Below are 27,697 nucleotides of genomic sequence, written 5' to 3' on the forward strand. Positions count from 1 at the left end.
ATACACTTTTATATCAAACTTATATTCTGCTGAGGTGACGTTTTAGCATTTTTTTTTCTCCAACAGTGCGTCCTGCTGTTTAGGGTTAGCATGGCTAACCACCGCTGCTAACTCCTTCTCCAACCTCTCACCGCACCGTCACAACCTGAGCATGTCGGTTGATGCTTTTTAATGTTCTCCTCTTGTGGGCCGAAAGCAGGCAGCAGAAGGGATTCAGCTAATTTCAAATGCTTTTGAGTCTTGAGTCGCGACAGTCTTCTTCGTAAAAGCCTCGCTCAGCTTTATGAATCTCACCGCGATGTTCACTCACTTCTTCACTAGGGTCACTGTTGTTGGGAGGCTTTCCGCCGTCCCATGTCGATGCCGGGCAAGACATTTTCTTTCCGCTTCACATTTATGTCCGGCTACATAAAATTCCACTAAAATGCTGAGTGTGGAAAATGTGGACAAAATGTGGAAAAGTTCATGGGTTTAAACACACAGTTTAAGCATAACATGGCATAGCAAGACAAGATGGAGGCCTTCTCTGCGTTTCTCATTGCAGATCTGACTAGAGAAGAAGAATCTCGACATTCTTTCACAGGCACATTTAACTCAGGTGAGTGTTTGCATAGAAATGGCCTCTAATGCGCGCTGAAATATTCATTGTCGTCTCATATCAATTCTGAGCTCCCCCGACGCCGGCTGAGCCCATTTGGCTAAACAAAATAATTTCCTGTATAATCTCAGTCACACTCCACAACCCCCGCTGAATCATTTAAGAGCCCGTCTCGTTACAGATCAGCAGCCTGTTCGCAGCCGAATCCCGACGTCGTTTCCTTTTCGAACTCCGGTAATTTGACAGGCTTTTTGATAAATACCTCAGGCTGTCAGATGACCTTCCCCACACCATCCTGTCTTGGTGCGTTTTCGCTCGCCTGTCTAAGAAATGCATCAAAGTGCTTTACTTGGCTGACATGAGTTAATGGGCTATTTTAAGCTCGCTGTGGCTGATAACGCGGTAAATTGTCCTTGTCTTAATGAGCCAGTTTTGCACTATATTGTCATGGATAATCTATTATCTACAGAGGCTGCAGCATCCTCATTAGTGCCTTGTGCTTTGTTTAGTATAATTCGCCAAGAAAAGGAATTTGCCCGGGGTGATCTTGGCGTTAAATAGGCAACTGTAATCAATTAGAACAGCAACACCGGTGAAAAGCTCCCTTGATTTTCTATTATTTTTTCAACTTACCTTTTTAAATTGTGTTCATATTATTTAAGACTCTAAAACGATGCCCAATAACAATATGTTTGTGCCGTTTTTCTCTGTTAGAAGCAGAATGTTGCTCTGCTTTCTAATACTTTCATTATTTATTCCATCATTGTCTCAATTGATGGAATTATTGTCCTAATTATGTATGTCAGTTCTTGCAGTCAGGGACCAGCACAGCATTTGAGGAGTGAGAGACTGAGTTGATCCCAAGTTTGGTTCAGATAAAGCAGCATGTCTTTCTCGGTTTATTGACATTTTTGACTAATTTCTTGCAAACTGAAACAGACAGTCAATATAAAATCTACTCTGACTAAACAAGCTGAAATATGAACATACTTCTGCTTAGTTTTGTAGGAAAGAGGTCCTAACCTGAGACCAAGTCAGGATCAAGATCGGAGTATATCGAGACTGAGACAACGGCAAGACTTTTAGGGAAGAAATACGCGGGAACTACTAGTGCTGTAAAACATACAGTAGCTTTATACTGTACACAGGTAGCTAATTGTATAAAAAAATATTGACTAAATCTTTCTACGTGAGGGCTGGACAAAGGATTTTGGTACAGAGGCCGATTGCTAACATTATCTAGCTAGCTTAGCTAGCATCCCAGGTCTTACCTCTCTTTGTGTTTCCTTTCTAAGTGATGTGTTTTTCTAACGTTTTCCATCTTTAGGGGTACATTTGTTTATGTCGTCGTGATAAATTTTTTAACTAGCAACAAAAAAAAAACTAATGTTAGAAATAACTTCTAAATGTTTTTAACCTTCTTCACACAAAAAAGGGCGTTGGGTGCAGCTCTAAGACTCAGCATTGACTCCCCCAGGCTGTGTGTTTAGCTCCCTACCTGTTAGTATCCTCGCTGCCCCAAACAACAACCAGGGAAAACAAAACATATTAACGCACATCAAGAGTGTATCAAACAGTTACAGGGATCAGACTTGGCCTGTTGAAAGCACAGACATGACAGAAAAGCTCCAGTGAAGTCTTTACTTTCCATCGCTCTTCAGGAAGAAGCGGCTATCCTAGAAGCTGCTCCTGGCCGTTAGCAACTGCTACGTGGAGAGTGTATTCACACACTGCGAGTGTGTTTAATTTGAGCGCTAGCTGCACTGTTGCAGAGAAAAAGGCACTCCAGAGGGTTATCACCACTGCCTGGAAAATTATTGGATGCCCCCTTCCCAACCTGGTTGAACTCTATCACTCCTGCTGTCTCAGTAAGGCAACAACAACAAAAAAAACTTAATGAAAGACTGATACATGGTCTGTCTCACCCTCAGCTGCAGGACAATAAAAAACAAGAACAAACAGGTTTAAATACAGCTGAGACCCAAAGGCAGTTTGTGCACTGAGTAAGTAGTACAAATGACTGTTTGCAGAATTTGTGCAATAAGTAAAAACAACAACAACTGTGTTTTAAAACCTTTTTCTTTTATTGTAATTAGATTTTTGTTTTACTGGAAATTATATTTCCGTAACTTGTTTGTATTTTAAGTTTTGTTTTATACTGCAGAGAGTGCACTTCAGTTGCACTGTTACTGAAATGACTGTGATGATAAAGTATTGTTTTGTTTTGTATTGTATCTTAACTTGTTCTCTGAGATTCCCGGACAGGAAACGCAACCTGGACAGAATCAGAATCGGTGTTGTAGCATTGCTGCGTTACTGTCACTCAGCGCAGATCTGATAAAAAAAAATAAAAAATAGTGGAAAACTTTGCGCAGCATTTGGCTCAGACCTGTAATTAGTCCGCACCACCACAGCTGCGTACCTAACACATGCAAACACACACAGGTATCTGCTGCTCGGAAGAAGGTAAAAGCAGCGACTATAAATCTAGCAGTAGACTCTTTAAATGGGGAACATTAATCAGCACATAACCGGCAAGATCAGAAAGAAACTTCACTGAGGTTCGAACTCAGTATCCAAAAATAACAGCTCTTGCATGACAGCATCTTAATACTCATATTTCCTGCTGTCAGTCAGGGCTAGATGTGTTGATCATGCATGCCATTAAAATTAGAAGCTTAAATTTTAGATTTTAGTGCTCTATATATGTATGGTGCTTGTATCCATCAAGCAGAATAAAATAATTGATTGGATTTTTTTTTTTTTTTTTTTTTCAGGTCAGATGTACCCATGGTAAGCTTGATGTGATCCAACGGGATGCTTTTAAATTCTCACTGATGTTTCCTGGAAAAGTTCTGCAGCCGCTAATACTACCGCCGAAAAGGATAGAGGTAAAATAAGCTAAAGGCTGCCGCTTAGCCTGATGCCACTGTAGAGTAATAAATGACCATTAACGCGATAGAAGGAGGAAACGCATTTTACAAGTTGAAAATATCCAAGAAAGTCAATTAGGTGAAAGAAGTCAGAATGTAAACAGATTTGTTCCAGGAAAAGTTATTTTCTTCATCATTCGCAGCATTCCCAGTCATAGCTTTGGCGTCATCAGAGTCAAACTAAAAAATACTTTAGAGTCTGTTTCAAAATTCGACAAAAGTTTTTTGTCTGTTTTTTTTTTTTTTTTTTTTTTTGTGCACCATAGCATTTTCTGAAGCTAGTTTCAGGACTGACTCTTGGGGATTTGTGATGTCATCAACCCAAATACGATAAAACCGAAGAGCAGAGCTGTTTGCATTCACAACAGACTCTCTTTCTTTCACAGTCCAAGTCGATGTGAAACATGAAAGAAAAAACTCAAGATTTATGGCAAAACCCAGATGGACAGAATGCGTATGTGCAGCAGGTTCCGATTTTTTTAAGCATTGTATATGCAAATTGCAGCTGCAGATCTTGATGGTTGACAAAGAAAGAAAAAAAACACGTCAGACAACAGGAGTTTTTGGTGAAGTTGATACTTATAGATAGATGGTGAGATTACTCATCAAAAAGCCCCATTCATGAGGGATTATACAGCCGTTAGCATCACCAGTCGTCCAAAGCCTGCATGTTGGATTGGAGGAGAGGCGGATGGATGGATGTTTTGTTTTAAAACTCTTTAAAGCGTAAAGCCCAAACACATCTTCCACTACTTATTTTACGTTTATGCAGGGCTCAGGAGTTTCCAATTGTCTTTCAATTGTTTCTTAATGAAGCTGAAAACATATCAAAACACTTAATATCCTAGAAGGGGTGCTTGCTGGGTAATGGTTTCTGACAAGGGGTTTTTCTTTTCCTCACAAAGACTTCTCCTTCAGCACACAAAGCCCACGGCTGCTCTTTTAATCAGCAATTCTTTAGAATTGTCTTTCGGGATCATTGACCGGCACGCTCCGTCCAATAAAAATGTTTGACGTTTCAATAGATGCAGCCGAGCAAAGCGCATTAGTTCTGCAGCATTCCCGCTTTCAGACGCAATTACAGAACAACAGGGGCGGAAAGCAAATTGACAGTGCAGGAAATCATTCATTTGAAAGGTTAAATATACCATGTACAGTGTAGCTGAAGCCTGTCTGAGGAGCCCTAATGAAAAACTGAAAAGAGAGTTTTCAGCGACGGGAATTCATGCCGAATAGCCGTCCTGCGTTCCAAAAATGAGCAATCGGAATAAGCTGTAATTCATAACTTTATCACCATCTCTGTTGTATTTATTTTTTTCTTTCCAGTGAGCCGTGAACACCACTAGCACAACTGAAAGGAAACCGTCCATTATCTACTTTAGGATGCAGCTTTATTTAATTAGGCAAGATGTTCACTGTGAAAGAAGTGCCTGAGCAGACTTTCGTGATGCAGCTCTGAGAAATAATTAACTTAATCTGGGTCAGAGACAACACATTATCATCAGCTTTTTTTCTTTTCTTTTTTGTCCAAAGTGCAACACCATTAATTTTCCCCACTGCTTCGCAGACAGAACAGAGCCTGAAACATTTGGAAACCGCGCCGTAACGTTCATGAAAACACACAGCTTCAGACCGCTGTATTTACTCTCCAGTGTAACAACAAAGTTGACAGGAGGGGTTTTAATAAAACTATTTAGCATTTTTGTTGTTTACAAATGTTAGCAACTCTGTCCTTGATAAGAATGCAAATCTCCCAGAGGCTTATAATGTATGTAATTATTCATCTTGCGAATAGAAATACAGCTAAAGATATGTGGGCATATTGCAGATGTGTAGCTACTGTCAGTTTTTTTTTACTTTTTTTTTTTTTTTTGCAACAACAGGACAAAATAACACAAAATCCTAAAGTAACAATATTCTAGATCTGAAGATAATGACCAATATCACCAGAAAGTCTTGGATTGAGCTTCTGCTGAATTGAAAGAAATATGTCAAAAATAACTACGACAGACTGCCGACCTGTCCAGGGTGACCCCGCCTCTCGCCCGGAACGATAGCTGGAGAGGCACCAGCAACCCTCCCGACCCGGACAAGGGTGTAAGAAAATGGATGGATGGATGGATGGATGGATGGATGGATGGATGGTGGATGGATGGATGGATGGATGTCAAAAATAAATAAAGCAGTTGAAAACTGATAGCTTTTTCAGAGCCATCACTAGCTGAGCATGGGCGAGTTTTTTTTTTTTTTTTTAAAGTTAAATTGTCGTAGACGTTTGCATTAGTGAGGGTTTCGCAAACATCTTTAAAAAAACCATAAACTGAAACCACATGTTTATTTCTGAGTAAATATTTTTGAAAACGATGCTCTTGTCCTCTCCAGTGTCGTTTCTTTTACATTTCCAAAGGTTTCACGTTTAATTTTTCTCCCAAGTGGTTTTGCTGATACGCTCACTCCTCAGATGAAGGAAGCAGATTTTCCAGAGAATCTCTAGCTAACTTTAGAAATGAGTATGAAAAAAATAGATAAGGGAAAATGACTAAACTTTGGAATAAAATCTGAAATAGTTTATTTAACTGCAATGAAAGTTGTTAATAGCGCATCATTACAAAACATTTTATCTTTTCAAGTTGCTTCGTTGTTTTTGTAGGCACTAGTTTTCCAAACACAGTCCTCTAGTAATGTGTTTTACTGAACTGCTTGTTTCTGAAAGTTGAACCTGTGATTCCCGGGGATCGTTTTCTTGAAGCAGAGTAAATAAAGCAAACCTGTCAAACTTACCAAGGCAAAGCAAACCAATCTATCTTCTTTTGGCAGTCGGGGTTAAATTCTTTACCCTTATTATATTTTCTCCTCCAGTAATTGCCTTTTCTTCCTATTTCTCAGGCTCTGTAAAGGGAATTGATTAAATTGTGAGTCTCGGTGGCCCGGCAGGAAGAAAAAAAAGGGTCTGAACCTCAGTCAAGGAAAACTAGAGTAAAGCCCCAGGGGCCAAGTAAGTCTGGCATATAATGTATCTTTATCCATGACTAATAACACCATGTCTGTAGCGCTCACATTGCAGCTCAGCCCTGTTGCTAGGTGTTGCTAAGCACAAAAAGTAAATCAATGCAACCTCAAATCAGTCGGCGCGTTTCTCGTGTGATCCGAAGATGCCAGGCTTTAATTTCTAATCCTAATTTTCCTCTCTAGGTACTGGCTTTAATTGAATGCCAGGAGAAATTCCCCCCATGTGGATTTCCAGACATTTTCTACCCTCAACATTTCTCCTGCCTCCAACAAATCTTTACTCCCTCTCCGTCTGCACAATTATTGTCTAACTTCTGCTCCGAACAAAAGTTTTTAAGCCAATTCCCTTTTAAGAGAAATCAATCAGTCAGAGTTGGATTCCTAGAGCAGAAGAAAATTAAATAATTTATGTGTGAGCTGAGGGAATGAGCCTGTCCAATTGCTTAACAAGGTGTCGTTTTATATTCCTGTGAGGTGGCTGTGTGTCAGAGTACAGATAACCTTTTCAAATACCAATTTACTTTTCCCAATTACTTAGACACACTCAATTAGCTGAATTACCAACTTTACGTCACCTAGTTTCTCTGACACACAGCGTGTCAATGATCCCACTAAGAAGTAGGCGAAAAATACCAGGGGCCTTGTGTAAAAAGTGTGCACAAAAAACTGGTGTTTTTGTTTGGGGTTTCGTGTAAGTTCGGACGCATCAATAATGGTCTGACCTTAGAGATTAACTGAGACCAACGCCAACCTCAACACTTAGTGTAAGGGAAACGGTCAATGTGAGAACACACACGGCTCTCACCAGAAAACACGTGATGAAAAATGCAGACATGTACCGTACGTGTCTGAAATCAGAGAGGACAAGAAGAGGAGGCGCACCGACACAGCTGCTGATCACACTGGAGTCCCAGCAACATTTCAGAAGGAGCTCAGTGGAAATGAAGGGATTTTAATCTTGCAGATGTGTTCCTTTCACAGATATGTCATTTTTAGATTTGCCAGGGGTAACCCAAGGTAACAGGGAGAGAAACACTGGGAGAAATCATCATCTTTGATTCGGATCAAGACTAGAGCCGGGAGTTTAAAGTGTCAGTTAAACACTAGAAAAGACTATTGTTGTGTTCGAGTTGTGCTTAAAGGAGTTAGCCTATCAGCAAAGCTATTCAAGCCCAGAATAGCATCTCAATGCTCAACATGCTGCAGACGTCCGCAACGCTGACGTCAGCGTCCACACTTCACATTTCTAAAGAAGTGTTTTTGTTTTTTCTTTTTTTCAGAGAAGCTACATGAGTGATCAGATTGAAACACTGAATAAGCCCTGTGCTTTGTGTTACACCTTCGAAAGATTCAAGTCGTAACGCGCCCTCTGACCTCCAGCCCATGTCTTTTACAGAAAACGTGTTTCTCCAAGAAACATAATCCAAGAAAATTAAACGTGTTTTCAAACCCTTCTTCTTCCTGAGCCTCACATTTGAAACAGACATTGTCAGAGGATTTACTCATCAGGACATGCAGCCGTTGCGTCATGTAATCATCTCAGATCCACTTAAGCCGTGGTCCAGTCTGGGAGGAGATTCTTTCACCCACTTCTCTATTACATCTGATACTTATTTAAACCGCACGCACAGCTATTATGCAAGTCTTATTTCTGAGGATTATTGTTATTAATCACCAGGTGTAGCGCTCCACTTTAATCCAAAATATTAATAAACCTCAAACATGGATGTTTAAGGAGGCAGTATTTTGTAAAATATAATTTTTTAAACTTTATATCATGTCATGTTATTCCTTAATCTAAACATTACCTGGAGCATTGCCTTGATTCTTTCATGTGTGTTTGAGAAATCCTTAAATCACCCGTGGCAACCATTCAGCTGTGCAAAACACCCAGATTGGACGGAGCATCGTCTTCGAGTCGCAGCGCCCCCCCACCCCCTCCCCCACTGCAGTTTCTGAGTTTCTGTCTCACAGAGTAGTCCTCCCTCCCTCAGCTCCTTCAGACTAGCCAGCAGCAATTAGCAAACACCTGTTGGAACTGAGCTGAGCTCTTTATAGGAGCTACTTCTCAGTGAAACGCAGGTAAAAAAAAAAAAATAATAGTTGTTAAAGGATTAATAGCTGTTGTGATGTTGAGTGCAAAGTGCTGGAAAGAGCAAGACTTTCTTAAAGAGACAGAGGCCCGATTTTAACCCAGACAGATCACCAGTCCATCAGAGCAGATGGAAACCCAAACGTTTTCTTATGTTTATTCAGGCATGAAAAATCAGTTTTTTCATTAAGCTCCCATGGTCAGTATATTATGGTTTCGGTTTACTGTCAGACTCTCTTTTCTTATCAATCCTGTTGATTCAGACTAACACAGTTCCTTTATTGTGCTGCATATGCAGAGGTTGCTTTTTGCTGACGGGGCTCAGCAGTCAGATCTAAGCAGCAGAGCCTTTGAAAGATGACCCAGTTGTTTTTTCTTTCTTTTTGTCAGATTTTCTCTGTGCATTTCTGATGCAGTTTTAATAAAAACAAGCTGTCAAAGCTGAATGCGAAGCAGAGTTACTGAAGTAGGCAAACAGCGAAACAGGGGGAGTGGATGACGAGGCGAAAAAAGCCTTTTTTATTTTGTGAAAAAAAATAATAAATAAAATGTATAATCAACGTATATTCGCCACAGCACCTCTGTGTAAGTGTGAGAGTGTATGTTGAATTCAGAATGAATAAAGTATATGTAGCTGTTTCCTGCTCCACATCAACTGAAAACTCAGAAAAATATCCTCAAAGAAGATCAGGAACTCGTACGGCTCACACGAAGGCAGACGGGTTTTAACGAAAAGCCAAAGACCAGGGTCATGGGCCTGGAACTCCAATAAAAAGGTGGCTTCATATTTCATATTCATAAACCTGGAGCTTTTAAAGCCGGATGCTGAATACCGGATGCCCTCCTGCCGAGCCTCTGTTCTCAGATTATCCCGGTGTCTCTGTAACCCGGGCGCCAGCCAAGCAATTTATCCATGGAGGATTGGGAGATGTGTCGCCTTGTCAGAATGTCACCTTTTTCTCTTTTTTTTTTTTCGCTCTCGTGGCTCAGTCTGCGAAGCTCGACTTCACACTCCCCGCAATTCTCTTTCATGCATTTCGAGTGCTTTTATTTTTCTCTTTTCACATTATTCTCCCTTTTCATGGTTCTGAGATCAGACAACAATTGTTTGCTTCTGTGATTTCTTGGCGTGTTCTGTGCTACATCACGCACCAGCTTCACTTTCAATACATACCAATAATATTTTCTTCCTTTTTTATTTTTCTTTCCTGTCCTAAGAAGTTTATCTCACTCAAAACCATCAGCAGTCCTCATCCTCTGAGAGTCGTCTCCAAGCTCAGAGAGAGTTCTTCAGACCCAACCTTCCACTGACTGCAGCTTTTTCTCCTTTGACACATATTGTTGGAACTGAAACACACTTCCTTTGTCTGGGATGTCTGAATTTTCTTTTTCTGCCTCCCAACCATAATTTTTTAATGAATCTGTCACTTAATGGTAGCTGATGTAGGCGTTCAGGATTTTGATGTATGATACCCAAACTGAGATTGACAGACTTTGCAACTTTGGAAGCTTTAAAGTTTTGTGTTCAAGTTTTTCCAAATTTAATGTAAGATATTTAAAGTAGTATAGGCAATTTGGAAGTGTCACCTAGACAATGTCAATAAACATCAATCAATAGGAATTTTGTGAAGACGTTGTCTGCATACATTTACTCCCGCCCCCTCCCACAGTCTTCTTGGCAGATCTTCTCAAGCACAGTTTGGTTGGACAGTTTTTAGGTCTGTGCAGAGATACTTAATTAGCAACACACTACACACGAACTGATTTCACTCACTAACTTCACTCAATAACATTCAGAGGTCAGATGGAAAATCTTGCAAAAACTGTTGAGACCAAACAGGAGCTCAGCGTGAACAAACGTGGTCGACTAGAAAAGCACTGCTGATAGCTTGTGGAATATATATATATATATATATATATATATATATATATATATATATATATATATATATATATATATATATAAAACACACACACAAAGATGTGACGCTCACCAGACTATCTGGTTTTGTTTTGTCTTATTAAGAACTCCTCCTCCTTGTCTACATATCACACTGAACAGGTTGGGTCTCGGGGAACAGCCCACACATTGCGATATCGGGACAAGACAACGCAGCACGTCGAATATGGTCGATCGAAGTGGTCAGATCCACTCTTAAAGCACCACACATGGAAGAATCTCTTAAGATTGTAAGAGTCATCCCGATAATCAGGCTGTCCTTAACATTGCTGAATTGGCAAAAAAAAATCTGCCAAAAAATTGCATGTGAACAGCAGTTTCTGATGAAGACTCTTCATCCTCACCTGCATCATCCAGTCGCCGCGTCACGTTTATCTGCCGCCAGCCTGTCAGCATCGGACCATGCCCCGTCACAGCCAATCACCGATCTAGCTCCTGTTTATAAGGACCTTCAATCACGGCATCATCCGCTCTCCAGCCGTGTTCAACCCACCTCCACCTCCATGTTCCTGGCTCGTCCAGGCCTCCATCCTTTCTCTGACCACCAGTGTACGGGGCCCCAGGGGAAGACATCTCAAATCAGCATAGCACATGCTCATCCAAGCTTACTGCAATTTACAGCACGGTTCTGAGAGCCAAAGAACTTTAATTCATCTAGTCGATAAAACTTCTTAATCGATGAGTCTCTCCAGATTGAATTTATATTATGTGTTTTTTTTGGGGGGGGGTTTGTAAAAGAGTTTTGTGTTTACCTCCTAGAGTCGGATTAGACGCCTCATCTCACCTTGCCTTATTTATTTTTTCTATATAAACAATAAATTATTGAAAAGTCCATTTACCACTAAATGAAACACACTAAACAGATTAGTTAGCTGCATGGTTTTATTTATGTTCATTATAATAATTTTCCATTTTCAGCTAATAAAAATGTGATACTTAAAATTAGACCAATAAAAAAACAGCATTTCCAATACAGAAATGTGGGCTTGATGAAAGAATGCTTGACACCAGCTTTTAAGATGCTACTTTCAAACGACGCTTTGAATCTGGCAAACACGCCTCATCAGAGCGCATATTCTAATTTATTGAATACGACTGCATGGCGTTAAAATTTCATAGTGTTTCTTTTATTTGATCCTGTTCATTTGTATTTGTGCAAACAGGTGAGAGAAGAACTTTAAAAAAATGAATTACAGAAGCACGCAAGTACGAGCATAATTTTTTATTTTTTTTATTTTATTTTATTTTTCACTGAGCCTCTCGCATAAAAAGACATTCAAACTCCTAGTGAGAAACACTGTCTCTGTATGTTCTATTTTCAGCCGAACCGCCATTGTTTGCAAAGACACCATTGTCTGTTTCACGTTTGAAACGGTGCACACGCATTATGTAATGTCTCAGTGGTGGAGCTCTGATGATGGTTCTTCTTCTCCCAGTAGGAAAATCTGTGGCAGATCCTCATCCATGGCGGCTCTCAACTCAGACAGCTGAAGATGTGTCCAGGACTGAAGGACTAAAGCCAATTTGGGGACAACAAGCTTCATAGCCTGCTTATGTTTTTTTTTTATTTTTTTTTTAATTTTTTTTTATGCCTTTTGCTTCACACCAAACCAACTGTTATTTGGCATCACATCGGTGTTTGTGAATTGTTTTAGAAATTAAATCCTGTTAGCCTGCGCGCGCTCGCGCGTCTCAAGGCCTACGTCACCTCCTGCATATTTAACGCAGCCCTTTCAGGTTTTATTGGTTGCAGTAAAAGCTAGTCTGTTATTAATAGAGGAGATGAGTAAAATGCTGCCGCGCGTAACGCAGTGTTTTCGAAAGGTTCGGTCCTAACGGAGAGATGAAAATGTCAACAGCCCTCACGTCGCTCGTTCAGGCATGAAGCGGCTTACTGGAGGTGCCTGTGCGGATGTTTTAAATTAAGCGTTTATACTTCAGTCCCGACAAGCCGGACCTTTTTACACGTTATTAAAAAGTGGACTTGATGAAACATTTTTATCGTTACTTTGTAATTCTCCTTGATAGTTATTTCCGGTACTTCAACCCGACCATGAAACGTGGCGCGCTGTGTGTTCACCAGGAAACAGGAGGACAAAACAAGAGGTGTCACACTATCCAAAAATATATACATCTAAAAGTCCTGCCTTTTAAAACCACTGGACTTGAGAAGCAAATTATTCTTCAGTTTCTCATCTTAATGTAAGGTTTTCATCTTACAGTCCTCCTTTTTAAAGACAGGGAATTTCTTGTGCCCACATTTTATGTGCAACGTTTCAAAAAGGCAGACGTTTATGGCGGTGTGACAATTCTTTACTTTTACCATTTTATGCTTGCATGGAAACCTTTGCATTTGAATGCAAAAGAATAAATGGGTTATTATTGGATTAATATTCACTGCAGCAAGCTGTTGACTCCAGAATATCTCCAGAAGGTAGATTCTCCGCTTGCTGTGGCCCGGCTTCCATCTAGTGGTGAAACTCTGCAGATACAAAAAGAGAGAGGAAAAAACAAATCCATGGATCTACTGTCTTTATAGTGTTTGTGAATCCTGGCCCTCATGATCCACTGATATCTACGTTTTAGGTGCTTCCCTTCCTACAAAGTGGGATCATCGGGCCTCTGATGCGTTTTGTGGCATCCCGAGGATCAATGTGTCACCTGACCAGAACTCACTTACCAGTTAGCTTGTCTCTGTCATAACAAATTGTATCAAATAAAAACTGTGTGCTGCCCTCATTGCTCTATGTTGGTTTTGTAATCAGTTAATAACCTTCTTCACATCAGAGATGACTCCTCTTCAGGTTTACTGACGAAGCAAGGGAGGTGAAACTGAAACAAAGTGCAATTACTCTGTGCTTGCCTCAAGTAAACTCAGTAAAAGTCACTTTTTTCCTTTTTTCTTTGTGCTGTCTATCTGAAGTGGTTTAGCACATGAAATATGTTGACAATGTCAATTCACCAGCAGTAAATATTTTTTCACAAAATAACATTTCCCTAAAAGTTGTCAATAAAAATGACAAAGAACATAAACATATCAATACCATGCACATTTGCTGCCCGATTACCTCATACTATATATCCTGTGTTACAGCATCTTGTTACTGAGTGTTTCTCAAAGTGACAGCACCATTTTAGTGAGTTTTAAAGATGATGGTTTTACTCCTTAACCTGCAGCAAAACGCCCGCTTGTTGTTTATCACATGAAATCCCAATAGATCACATTGCTTGTGGTTGCGATGTGTCAAAATGTGCAAACTGCAAATTAAATGAGTGCTTTGGCAAGGCCCTGCAGATCGACCACATGACAGACAGCAGTTAGACAGTCTCAGACCTTTAAAAACAAGAACCAGTTCTGTGTGTCATCAGAACAAGACAAAAACAAAACCGTCACTTTTGGCATCCGCAAAGGAATCTCAAAGTTTGGAGAAATCGCGTCAGAGCCGCCCCGTGTGTGTGTGTGTGTGTACGCTGCATGTGCGGCTGTCGGCGAGAAGAACATGAAGCAGCGGGGGCTCGGCTACGTATATATAAAGAAAGGAATCACTCTGAAGACTGACTCATCGCCGCATATCATGCAAACACATGCTGCATGTCACATCATTTCTCGTATTTCTGCTTGTTTTCTTTTCCATCAGCATGGCAGCCTGAGTGTTAGGGAGGCGGGGCAGGCTGAGAAAAAAAACGATGCATCACTGACAGGCTCACAAGCTGGAGGAGTGAGGTAAGGCCTCAGATGAGTCACGAGTCGTCATAAAAAAAGGCTGACCTGTTAAAGCACTTCTCTGCAAACCAGCAGCAGTACAGTCCAGCCCAGGTGCCAGATTTTGATGAATCCGACTCAACACAATCGCCTGAAAGTTGAGATCTAACAACCGATTTTCATTTCTTAGAGCTCTTTCTAGTTCACACTTATTTCTTGAATTGCAAAATGTCACTATATATATATATATATATATATATCAATTTCTATCATTTTCTAGCCAAGCCCTTCCTCACGTAATATTAAAATTCTGCTCTAATGAGACTGGTAAATGTACAGCACTGTGAAAACGTATTTATATCACTTGAAATCTTTCATATTGTGCTGCGCTACAAACAGTAACATGTTTGGTTTGTATTTTATGAGCTAAACAAACATGTAGTGTCAAGTGACAAAGCAGAAGGAAAACTATATATTTGCTTTTCGAAGGGTTTTGAAAGTAAAACTCTTCACAGTACAGTGTGATTTTGTATTCAGACCATTATTATTATTATTTTTTTTTTTTTGCAAAGTAGCTCAAGTTCAGTCAAATTGGATGAAAAGTGTCTATAAATACCACTTTTTAAGTACTGACCCAGACTTGCAGGTGGATTTACTAGTTTGGACTTGTAAACCCTTTAGCACATCTGATCTAATCGCTTCCATTGCAGTTCTGGTCTTTTAGTGACATCATGCTGGAGGTGGAAGCTCCATCCCAGACAAGTATTATCCAGGATTTTCCTGCATCCCTGTATCTTACTTGTCCATGCTAAGGAAAACCATCACCACACCATGATCCTGCCACCACTGTGTTTTATTTTGAGGTGCAGAGTTAGTTTTTTTTTTGTTTTTTTTAACCACACACAATTCTCGTTTGCACCGAAGAAAAATTGATGATCAACTCTTCATTGCTTAGAAGCATTGAATGCAGGAAAATACATTATTGTAAGCTAGAATTACTAGTAAGTCACATGATTGCTGGATGCGACATTAAATTGGGTGGAATGCAGCACAAGCTGGGACTCTGGTCAGTTAACAAAATGGTTTTAATTTTCATCACAAACTCACGACTCTTCAGCCAAACTCTGTGGGATAACGTAAAACCAAGACAAACAATTTAAAAGACTTTGGAAAAGAAATATGATTCACAGATCATCACATCAGCTCACCGTCACTCCGCAGCGCTCAAGTGAGCAAATAAACTGCAAATGCAGCTCGAACTTTTGAGCCAAAGAGGGAGGAGAAAGAGACATGCCGTCACTGAGCGCTGTCAGCCATCGCTGTCTCTCGCTGGTGATTCAAGCTTTCCCAGTGATTCACGTCTGTGCAGAGACTAAACAACAGGCCCAGAGTGTTGTCACTCTTCTTTTTCTCACCACCGACATCCTCCTTCTCGTATTATTTCGCCCCTCCTCTCCATTCATCTCTGTGTCCGTCTCCCCACTGCTTCCTGCTTGCTAATTGTTGCTGTGCCCACACACCCGGTTATTTTTCCACCGAGCGCGCACCAGCTCTCTCTCTCTCTGTCTCGAGGTCCTTGTTGTTAGACCTCCAGGACGTTCAAAAAAAGAGAGAGAGAGAGAGAGAGAGAGAGAGAGAGAGAGAGAGAGAGAGAGAGAGAGAGAAAAGAGAAAACTCCTAACACACCCTATTCCACCTGCGGGCCGGTGCAGCCCAGCAGGGGATTTCACTGCGCTGATGACGGGGCGCACTCTTCCTTCCTGAACCCACATAAATCTGTCGATGGCTTCTGTCCTGGAGTCTAATATTAAAGCTGTTTTCCATCACGCCGAAGTGCAAGGAAGGGAAAGCTATTGTTAATTAGCATGGTCTGGTGTAGCTGTTAGCACTGGCCACGGCTGGGACTCACCCCTTATTGTTTATAAAGAGCCTCCATCCTGACAAGGCTGACTACTGCCGTTAAGGAGGATCATTGGTAATAACCCAGCCAGTCACGATGCATTCATTCTTCTTGAAAAGCACTGTTCACACTCTTTCTACTGCCCGCTGATTTATAGTTTGAACCTCTGCCACAGTTGTGCTCCTGCCTCTGTTGAACTGTGTGTAAATTCCACTTTGACTTCTCTTCTCAGAAAAATGACAAGAATGGACTTGCAAGGACATTTCCACCGAGCGAAGGACTTCTGTCATCTCACAGAATACGAGAAACTACCATCCTGAGGCTATAATCAAACACACACACAAACACGCACACATCTCCAAGCATCCTTGCACACTTTGCAGGATTTGTGTTGGTTCAATTGTGAAACTGCAAAAAAAAAAAAAATGGAGGCAAAAGTCATTTAGATTAAACATTTAATTTCAGAGTTCAAAAAAGGGATGCATGAGTTATTTTGCAAAAGCAAAATACGCTTTAATGTATATCTTCAACACAAAACGACAGAATAAATACACTGACGGGTGCTGCAGTTTTGAAGATGAGGTTTCTACAAAATAAAACGCTCACAAAGCAGTTCTCTTCACAGTTCTCTTCATTTTTCAAAGTCTTACATCGAGGAATGTAACAGAAACTTTAAAAACCACAAGGAATTACATTTATCTGACTCCATGTCATCCTTTTCGACAAGCACGCTTTCTAACGGTTTAGATTAAACGTTTAGAAATGCTAGCTCATAATACTTCCCCCCCCCTGCAGTCCACAGAGTTCAGTTAGCTGGTCCTGCGCCCAGTAGTCTCATTTCTGAAAGTCTGTTGCTGCTGTCCGGTTCTCTGGGCTCACAGTAGAACCCGAGTCTGTTACAGTATATCTGAGCACAGAGGGAAGCTGTGCTCTGGCTCCTGCATGTAGCTCACCTGCCATGGAAGCCCCAGAGTAGGAGGTGGCTCCACAAAACTGTCCACGTATCCCTGAGGACACGGGGTCCACATCCCCGCCTGATACCCCAACCCGTCACCCATCTGAGGGTATCGCAGCGGACTGGGTGGGAGATCGTCAGGGCTGTTGCAGTGTCCACGAGAGGCGTAAAAATGTCCCTCAGTTGGATAACAAGGGTAGTGTGGTGAAGGTGGACATGATGTTGCCCCATTATCCATGTATGCGTGTGGATCCGCAGACAGCCTGTGGAGGTGAGGCCCCTGTTGCGGCTGCAGCTGCTGAGAGATGGACGCGTGCCAGGGGACATAGTTTTGATGCTCCAGGCGAGGAACTGCAACTTTGGTCTGCTCCAATCGAGACCCTCCCACCACAGCTGGCCCTGCGGGCGACCTGTGGCATTCCCGGTGGCTGCACGGCTTGTTGGGAGGATTTGAACTCAGGAATACCGAGAGGGCAGAGATGCGGTTGATGGCCCTCTGCAGGGTGGCGATCTTAGACAACCGTTTGCCGCTCAGGTCATGATTCAGGGCAACTCGGAGAGCATTGAAAGCTTGGTTGTAGTCCATGATGCGCTTTCGCTCTCGCACATTAGCAGCCATTCTCCGAGCCTTCGAACGGACCGGTCTGTTGCGCTTCTTGTTCTGGCCTTCCTCAGGGTCGCTAGGACTGCCCTGGAAAGACTGTTTGACACCTCCATCGTCATCGCCTTGTCCCAGCACGCCGATCTCAAGCTCTTCCTCAGAAAACTCGGAACCGGTGACACTGCTGCAGCTCATTGTCTCAATAATGCAGACACCAGACAAGTCCCAGCAAAGTCTGAGAGCGGGATTCGTTGGTTAGAAGTTGCCTGCCTCATCAACGCGCTTCCTTGGCGTGTTCAGTGAGTAGGGCTGCCGGTGTTTGCTGCTGCCCAGGTATTCTCTCTCTGTCTTACTCCTCTGGTGCACCGTGGTTACCTTTACCTCAAAAAGACAGGTTGGTCTGCTTTTTAAAAGATCTTGGAGTCACATGGTACAATCATTTGAGAGGAATGATGCACTCTCTCGCCCCTTCCAAGTTTATGGGCGCCCTGCAGGCAAATGGCACTGTCACCTCCTCCTCCTCCTGCGCTGACTCTCCCTCACATCTCTCATCGTATCATTCAGGAGAGCTGCAACTACTAGATATTTACACACACTGCATGAAAAGAAATATAGCCTTCCTTTAACTGTCTGACATTAAATCAGACTGATCTTTCCTCGTTTTAGGTCAGTTGGAATTACCAAAACTATTTCAAATATTCTTTAACAACTTATTGAAGTGGTTTATTAAACTAGCTTTTCCTTACTTACTCTCATTACGTCATTACCTCTGTTCATACTCTTTCCCTAAAGACTTTCAGCATAGCTGAGCAGTTTTTATGGTTCCCAAATATTGGGATTTGCTTTTCCAACTCTTTCAGTTTGAAACGAAACAATCACAGTGAATCATATTCTTTGATTCCTGCACTGCGTATTGTTTACAATACATACATCCTAGACCGGAGGCCCTCAGCTCCAAGCCTCGAGGGTCGGTGTTCTGAAACATTTAGGTGTGTCTCTGCTCCAAAGAGTCAAATAATGAGGCCATTAGCAAAACTCTGGAGGACTTGACTGCATGCTGAGGAGGTAATTCAACCATTTGATTTGTTGGACCAGGGACTCATCTAGAAGTCTTAGAACACCGACCCTCGAGGCCTGGATTTGAGGACCCCTGTCCAGCTCAAGAGTTGGGTTTTAGATGTGTTTCTGCTTCGACACACCTCATTCAAATGCTTCAGCTACCTCTTTAACATGACAAAGATCTGCAGAGGCTCGCTAATGAGCCATCATTTGATTCAGGTGTGACGAGCCATGGAAAGAACTAAACGTTAAAGGATATCAGCCTTTGAGGACTGGCTTCGGAAATCACTGTCCTAGACGAACTGAACATTTATCAAAGTGACCTAATCTGGTGTACATTTCCTCTCCTGACGAGTCTAGGTGAAGTGGGACCTTCTTATCTCCAGTATGTAGGCTTCATCCTGCCAATTAGCCGTCTCTACAGTGGCGATTCTCGCTCTCCCTGTCTCACTGTTTGCTCAGCTTTAAGGGCCGTGTAATTTAAAGTGGCTGCCCTGAAACCCATTCCCATAAATCAGGTCTGGGCAGCACGTGAGGACAAGACCAAAGTGAGGCCTCCACTTCAAAGAGAGGGAAAACCAAGGGTAAATATTTCACAATTAGAACCTGTGATTGCTGCTGGCCTCAACAATCGATCTTTCATCGTCCTTTGTTTGTGAGGAAAGGGTGCCACTTTGGTGGAAGTGGAACGTTCGCACAGTTTCACATATCGTAGTTTTGCGTAAGATGAATAATTGCTTGTGACTTGTTAGAAGGAATGTTGGGTCAACGAAGAAAACAATCAGAACCATTCACCATGTGTGATCTGCTTCTGACGATAAATGAAGAGTGAAAAGAGAAAAGACTGACACGTCAAAGATGGCTGCTGTGTCTTTAGGTGATTCCTTTGACTTTTACCAGAGTGTTTGGTCAACGATGGGTAGATTAAAAGCAGCCTCTCAGGCACTGAACTGGGGGGTCGTTGAGAAGCATTGCTTCCTTCCTGCTCTCTCCTTTTATTATGTGTCCAACTCTTTGAGACACAAACCCAGTTTCAGTCCAGACCTTCATCCCTGGAAGTCCAACTATTGAACACCAGTCTTTTCACTAGTATGGATAATTCAGCCAGTCATCTGCTGAAGTCTCGTCCGGTCCGACCCAGCTGGCTGTATTTCTCTGAACCACTGAGTTATAGCTGATTCTCCACATATTCTCTTAAACTGGCTCTGTGAAGAGTAGTCATACGCCTCTCAAAGCATATGGCCCACTTTCTGAATGTTATTCTGACCTACAAGCTTTTAAACCCAGAAAGAACCCAACATGCAAACGCCATTCAGATAATCCTCGAACCCAAGACCTTCTTGGTGCAAGGTGCTTCAACTTCCCCAGTTGATCCATTCTTAAGTTTATTGTTGCATAATTATGTCACCCCTGCGTTGTGTATAAGCTAAAGTGAAACATTCCTATACATATGCAATACTATTGTGAAAAGAGTTGACATTTGACCAAAGATTATCCTAAAATTGTGCAAGAAGTCACCTGAACAACATTCAGTCTAAGTGTTTTGATATTTTTCTTGTTTATGACGTTCCACGCCCGGAAGGTTGTAAAACCCCTGTGCACCACACCTTTCTCTTTCTGATATCCCAAATATCTTCGTAGCCAAAACAGTTCAAAATGTTCTGCACATGTCACTCAGCCACAAGTGGAGCAAAGGCTTTATCGCAGCGAGTGATTTATGGCTTTACAAACATGTCAGATTTACTGCTCTGCTGGAACAGAGCATGGAGAGAATACTGCCTCGGACTCTCCCTGTCCATTCATTTTTGACAGGTGACAAGACACTAGTAATTATCAGCCGCCGGGAATAAATCAGGCAGATTTTATCACGCTGCTCTCTGTGCCCTTGATAGAATAACCATTTTCAAGCAAGGGGGAACCAGTCCAACGCCACCGAACCTAGGATTTGTAAATCTCCTGCTCAAGCCCCCATAATGACTGGTTGTTAGCCGTTTGTTATTAGAGGTCTGTGTGCCAAAAGTTATAGATGTGTATTTCCAAAGGGGTACTTACAGGTAATAAGTGAGTAAGTCCGGGTTTGCTAACCTAGCCTTTGTAGAGGTATGTTAATGCATGTTATTGCTGTCTGCTATGGAATTTTCTCACCTCAATAAAATCCGATCTGATAAGTACAAATAGTTTTGAAAAGCTGCATTAATTGAACAATCCATGGTTGTGAGCTCACCTAAAGTGCACTTTGATTTTTGTCCACAAAGTGCTTTCTCTTTTTTAAGAAAGCTTATTATTCACATAACTAGCTAGTGTCTCATCTTTATCATCTTATTGAACCATTGTCCTTCAGTTTCAGTTCGAATTCATTGAAAGTCACTTTCTACGCGCCAGTCATATCTATATTTTATGTTTGATGTTTTCCGTCTTTGGGAATAATATGGCACGCATAAAGTTATCATGCACATAAAGTTATCATGCACATAAAGTTATTGTGCAGAAAACAAAATTACACAAAGCAGAATAGATTTGAGGTGAAACAGGAAAAAGGCGTTCATTCAAAGGTCAGAGGGGTCAAATGATGGAGCCAAATAGTTGACTGTCAGGCTGACCAGTTGAAAAAGTTCAAAGTAGGTCTCAGCCAAAAAAAAAAAAGCATTAATGTGCCTTTATTTTGAAATGTCAATTTTGGGGTGTTTCTGATGTATCATTCCCTGCAAACCAAACTAGTCAGATATCCCAGAGCAGGTAAAGTCTATTCAGTGAACGTTGAGTGACTTGATGCTGGGTTTCCTGAGACAGAAAACCTTTTAAACTAATTACAATAGCAAACTGAGCTAAATCCACTGTTTCATAACCAGGATCGGTTGGAATGTTTGGGTGATTAAACCGGAATGGCTTTTTTCAGTAAAGTGTCCTGAGACCAACATTTGCTGTGAAATGGTGCCATATAAATAAACTGAATTGCATTGAAGAAAAAGTCAAATTCTTACAGTGAAAAGTTCCTGTTAAAACCTATCGACCAGAACCTTAAGAGTTGTGGTCTTTACCTGGATTCCTAGAGACTTTTCTCTTTGCCAAAAGACACCAAACAAAATGGACACAAACACCACCACTTCTACTTCTCTTGCTGAGAATGTATACATATATTTAATTGGCTGAATCAGTGACTTTGTTTTTCATGCGTACATCGTGTTCTTGCCAATCCTTCACTGTATTCATCTGCCAACAAAAACCTGGAGCAAAACTGCCATGACTTTATAGTATGAATGTATGAATTAATGAAAGATTCAATGTATGAATACTGCAATAATCCTCAAGTGGGAAGTTAAATACACTCTGGCTGTTAATTATCTCCCTCCCATTTAGGAAAACAGATTATAGATGCAAAAATGTGCAAAGGGCACTGAAACGGGCACATTTAGTTTAATCCCACATCTCCACCAATTTGCTGTTAATACTTTTATAGCAGGAGAGAAACGATCAATCTCAAGGAGAACACACCAAAAGTTCAAATCCAGCCAGGATTTGAACTGCAGGCCTTCTTGCTGCATCACTTTCCCTCCATGCCATTGAACACTCAAGATATACGGCGAAGTCGCACTTCAAAAAACACACGTCTGCGTCTGGTTTGCAGAGTTTTCCAAGGACACAACAAAACAAACTGTGACGACAACGAGCGAACTGACACAGTAGTTATGAATCACTCCGTCTGAGATTTACCGGCAGTTGGGTGCAGTTGGCTGCTGAACTCTCTTTTGATGGCGCATGGCAGCTATAAAATCCCTGCTGTCGGGTTGAAACAATGCCCGGCATATTTCAGCAGTCTTATTCACAACACAGACTGTTATGCATCCATCAGCTATTAATCATAGAGGTGTGTTAAAGATTATTCTACAACACTGCAGAGGTTTCCAGTTGTTTTTGTCTGTGAGATCCAAAGTGTTTTGATTCTAGAAAACTTTAATACAGAAGTTTGTAACTTTGAAGAAAAGTTGCTATTAAGATCTGTTGAGGTTTGTACTTTTAGACTCAGTTATTTTCTTTTTGGATTGTTTTCCTAATACTTGTTAATTTTATCCTGCCATTTATGATTTATTCCTTGCGCAGTAGTTCAGTTATTCTCGGTTTTTGCCTTTAGATTTGTTTCGTTGGATTAATATTTATTTCTACCTACACCTCTGGTGTAGGTAATCTATCCATCGTTGACCAATTTCTTTTCTCCTTTCATTCTCTTTGTTTTTTACCTCACCCACCATTCTGCTCCCCATCCCAGCTGTTCATTATTTCCTCATTTGCTGCTACCTGCTCCCTTGCCCAGCTGCATCCACTCTCCTGTAATTAGCTTTTCCGATCCCTTTTGTCATTTCCACCTTTCCCTCAGTGTTTAATTCTCTCTCTCTCTCTCTCTCTCTCTCTCTCTCGCTCTCGCTCTCCTTCCACGCTTGCCGGATCCTTTCTTTGCCTCGTCTGGTCTCCTGTCATTTTTCACCACATTGTGTATTTTTTTTAAACCAATAATCTTTGTAAGTTGTCTCTTCAGTTTCATTGTAAAATATCTATTTTCATCAGACCTCCAGTGTGAACAGCTTGGCACAAAAGCACACCCTATGACTCAATAGCTTTAAACCGCAGTAGCTTGAAGTCGTCACTTTCTCTCAGACTGTGTAAATCTTTCTCATGGTTCTGGAGACATTGTGACCCAATCTAATTTACAACATTACGTAAATCTATTAAAGCTCACAGGTCTTTGACTTTGTGCAACTCTGTTAACACAACACAGCATCTCAATCATGAGAGTTCTGAACTTTGACTGAGCCATTTTATCAAATAGTTTCGCCTGAGCTTTCCTGTACACACAACTTCATTATGAACTCAGTGGCTGCAAGGTGCCCAAGTGCTTCGGGTCCAAAACAGGCCCAGATCTCAAGGCCTACGCAATGCGTCACAGGTGGTCTCGGGTAAAATAAATAAATAAATAAATAAATGTTTGATATCGATGTCTACACCTAACATACTGTTCATGGTTTGATCTCATTTATTTAAGGGACCTTCTTCCAGAAGCCTTGCAGTTCATTCAGGTGAAGTTTTGCATTCATAATGTCATATATGTGGAGAGGAGAGGCTTTCTGCTGGCAGCATTTCCTGGCCTGTCAGATATGATCAGTGTTTTTCTAAGTATCCTGTCATGAACTTTGACATTTAGCATGCTAACCAAGCCCTGTGGAGTCTAAGATGGAGATTTGATGCATTTTCTCTGAGCATGTCACTCTCTGACCTAATGCTGGATTTCCATCTCTCTTGGGCAGATTGGCAGAAAGTGTAAATGTTTTCTGTTGAGTTATTGAAGATGTGCAAAGCAATTATTAAAATTAGGTTTCACTTTAGTAGAAAATGCCCTTATAACTTGATGGGTAGCGATATTGGCTTATATTAGATCATTGCTGATTTCTTTCCTTATTGGATCCAGAACAGACACTTGTATGCCGTTCAAAGATCATTGAATCCATTTTGTTGAATTTATTTCTAAGCTTCAGCCCATAAGCAATGCCAAACTTGGTTTTCTGACACAACTTCTTTTTTTTCTCATTGGCTTCATTTTTGCTGAAGAAATAATTATGTGGAATCTATTTTATGTTTCTCTAGACTATAAACTCTTTAGCTTTGTGTGAGAAAAAAAAAATCTGATCAAATTTGATAGAATTTGCTTGCAGTGTTTCCAGGCTAAATATCTGATAACTTTGTTGTAGCTTCTGTTATTTAACTGTGTTTATTCTGGTGACAGAAGTTTCCATAAGTTCAAGTTCAAAGAGTGGACACCTGATTAATGGGGTATTTTTTACAAGGTCAGGTCATGAAGGCAGGCCAGTTGCCAGGCAGACAAAAAACAGCACACTTTTGTTTTGGGCCACTAAAAATTCTGCAGTCTCTAATTTAGCCATAAGCGCAACATTACTATAACCCATGCTCTCAGTGATTTATATTGTGCAGCAAAACCATGCAAATCTGTCAGCACTGATGTCATGACATGTCTAACAGTTTCCTCCCCAGAGGAATGTCAGTACATTTCCTCCCCTGTCTTAAATACTTGAATCACGATATGAATCACTCATTTTTATTTGGCTGCCATGTGCATAGAGATCACAGCAGGAAAGTTGTGCACTGCAGTAGATAAAGAGCATTTATTGAAGAAAGGAAAAGTGCAGAGACTCAGCTGTTCATTTCATTCCAATTTGAGTTGGCTCAGCATTGGGACGTGCAGCTTTTCACATTGAACAAAAATGCGCAAAAAAAAAGGGCGAGCGCTGTGTTTTCCATGGAGCATTCCTTCCGAAGAAGACAGTCATTACACCAGGTTATCATTAAAGGGCCCGTTTGGTGTGCTGGAACATGTGGTCAAGGTTAACTGTCAGTGGGGCCAGTTCCCACACAACCACAAGCAGTTAAAATAATGCCTTCTGACCACTTAAGATGTTACAAAGCATCACGGCAACCCCGTGGTTAAATGGGTCGAAAAGGTTTACAACGATCTGTTGAAAGGGTCTGTGTGTGAAGTGTTAAGTCAAGCAAAAAGGAGATGTTTGACGTGCGTTTGTCGACGAAGCGAGGGGTCGCAAAGTAGCTCAAGTCTGCAAAAGAAATCGTACACAGATTGAGACAAACATCCACAACAAAGAACGTGAGAGTGATGAAAGTTCTTTTTGTTATTACATGACTGCCGATAATTGCAGCTTTGTTCTTCAGGTCAGAGGGTCATAACCCTGTTTTCCCTCTGGCCAGTAGCAACTGAAGGGGAAGAACATCAATGCATGACATTTTCTACGACTAAAAAAATGAAGCGTTTGCCAGTGGGTGGGCACAGCTAACCAAAAAGTTAGATTCACTAACCACTAACTAGCTAACCAAGAATCTTAGCTCCGCAAACGTTGAACAACTAAACACATTCATATGTGCTGAAGCTAATGCTAAATTGCAAGACACATTTACAAAACTAGCGCAAGCTCACCCTAGACAAATTAAAAGCTAACTCTACACCGCTAAACACATAAAAAAATGAGTGAAAGACAATTCTAACCGTTAAGATGACAGCAAAATCAATTTGTCGTACAAAATCAGCTTTATCTTCATTTTCTAGATGACGACTAGCATGAGACTCCAAAAGTCCTGTTTCTGATTTTGCTACATGTTATTACTTTAAAGTTGTTTGACTAGGATGACCATGATTGAAAGCACATGATGTGACCTAAAATTCATCCAAATAATTGAAATGGGTAACATTATAAGGCAATAACTCAAACACAGATATAATCAGTAAGACTAAAGCTATCTAAAGGGACATTTGGTGAGCAGTAGTAGTGAGGAGCAGGTTACTCAATATCTAGCATACACAGCTAAATTACACAGGCGCTAACCCTAATATACCTAATATGCATAAAATATTGAAAGTATGTGATGCATACTTGTATTTGAGCTTCCCTTTATTAGCATTTTATTTCTAGAAATGCTGCCCTCTAGTGGAAAACAGATATCACACCACGCTTGACATATGAAACAGCAAGAAACTAATGAAAAATCACAACAGTGAAATATTCTTATTTAACATTTTCTTTAAAACATTTTTTTGTGCTTGTTTTTCATATTATATGATGTTCCTTAAAGGATTTTTTTTATGTAAACATTTCTAAACTGGAATTCAGTTGCTCCTAAAACATAAAAAAAATGAAAATATGTCTGAAGGTATTCTTAGATATATAAGTTTTGCTGCCTTGCCTGTCTACTTCGTGCACATAGTTATCATATTGGCTTACTCTGTAAGGTCTACACCTCACAAACATCAGAATCGATCAAGGTTAGGCTCTGGGGGAATGGGCCCTCTCTTATTCATGCTTATAAGTATTTTAATTTTGTTTATGTTTTGTCTCATCAACATAAAAAAAATGGTAACGTGGAGATAAGAATAAACCTAAGACTTGCTTGAACCACGATGTGTTCTTAAAGAATTTAGTCAGACATAATTTGACAAGAATGTTTCTGATCTGAAGAGTTGTTTTCCATGTGTCAGATACCATATATGTATGGATAGATTTAAATAATGTCAGTAATGTTGAATAATGTCAAAAATCTAAACTATTGAATTATTTATTTATTTTTTCCCCATAGTTAAGAGGTAAAAGGCAGGTCACATCCAGCACAGTTCATTCCAGTCAAAGGTGAAACATTTTGTTACATAAAAATGCATGCTAGCCATATTCAAACTTTTTGAAGCTCATGAAATTGAAACATCATTTATGATACCTGAGGGATTTAAAGTCAATACATAAGTGACAGTGAAAATACTCACTTCCCCCTGTAGATGGTGTAAGCGGGTTGTGTTGGGGTTTTGACAACAATCAGCTGTAACTTAAAGGGAGTATCGTACTGTAGAAACCTTTGGTAAAGCGAAATGCATGGATGAGCCTCTGAATTTCCCAGACACCAAACTGATGATGGAGTACATGCTACGTAGAGAATATGGACCTACTCTATATGATGTACGGGATGTTTGTTTTCTCTTCTTCTTCTTTTGTCATTTTGTTTGTATAAAATTAAAGTATATATGTGTGTGTGCACACAATCACGACAAGTTCTCATGAGAACAATGCTCTCATGAGAACAATGCTTGTTGGCATTGTTCTCATGAGAACAATGCCAACAAGCATTGTTGGCATTGCTTGTTGGCATGCAACAAGCATGCCAACTTGCTTGTTGGCAAATAAGTCCAGATAGGACTTATTTTTTAAAAAAAGGTAATGTTTCGGTTTTTCGCAGCTCAAATTTGTGAAATGAATGCATTGCTAACACAGCATACCGGTAGCGCCCGCAGTTGTACGGCTGTACGTACCTTAAGATTTTCCTTTAA

At 40.8% G+C, this 27,697-nt stretch overlaps 1 protein-coding gene and 1 long non-coding RNA gene across 3 annotated transcripts in view; one reads left to right on the forward strand and one right to left on the reverse strand.

Moving 5' to 3' along the window:
* LOC103141021 (uncharacterized) overlaps positions 1–12,284 on the forward strand; it is an 18,534-nt gene extending 6,250 nt beyond the window's left edge. Inside the window, exons 2-4 of one of the 2 annotated variants that reach the window (XR_476555.2) lie at positions 545–598; positions 3,376–3,489; positions 12,032–12,284. This is a non-coding gene — a long non-coding RNA (uncharacterized LOC103141021). Of the gene's footprint in view, positions 1–314; positions 599–3,375; positions 3,490–12,031 lie in introns of those variants that run through there. The other variant, XR_001662673.1, reaches the window with a different exon arrangement.
* Positions 12,285–16,642: 4,358 nt separating this feature from the next.
* bhlha9 (basic helix-loop-helix family, member a9) lies at positions 16,643–18,348 on the reverse strand. Its single transcript, XM_007556526.2, has one exon. The coding sequence runs from the start codon at positions 17,944–17,946 to the stop codon at positions 17,092–17,094; it is 855 nt and encodes a 284-aa protein (XP_007556588.1). The 5' UTR covers positions 17,947–18,348; the 3' UTR covers positions 16,643–17,091.
* Between the last annotated feature and the right edge of the window lie 9,349 nt (positions 18,349–27,697).

The sequence above is a fragment of the Poecilia formosa genome, unplaced genomic scaffold (genome assembly GCF_000485575.1).
Source record: "Poecilia formosa unplaced genomic scaffold, Poecilia_formosa-5.1.2 Scaffold79, whole genome shotgun sequence".
NCBI lineage: Eukaryota > Metazoa > Chordata > Actinopteri > Cyprinodontiformes > Poeciliidae > Poecilia > Poecilia formosa.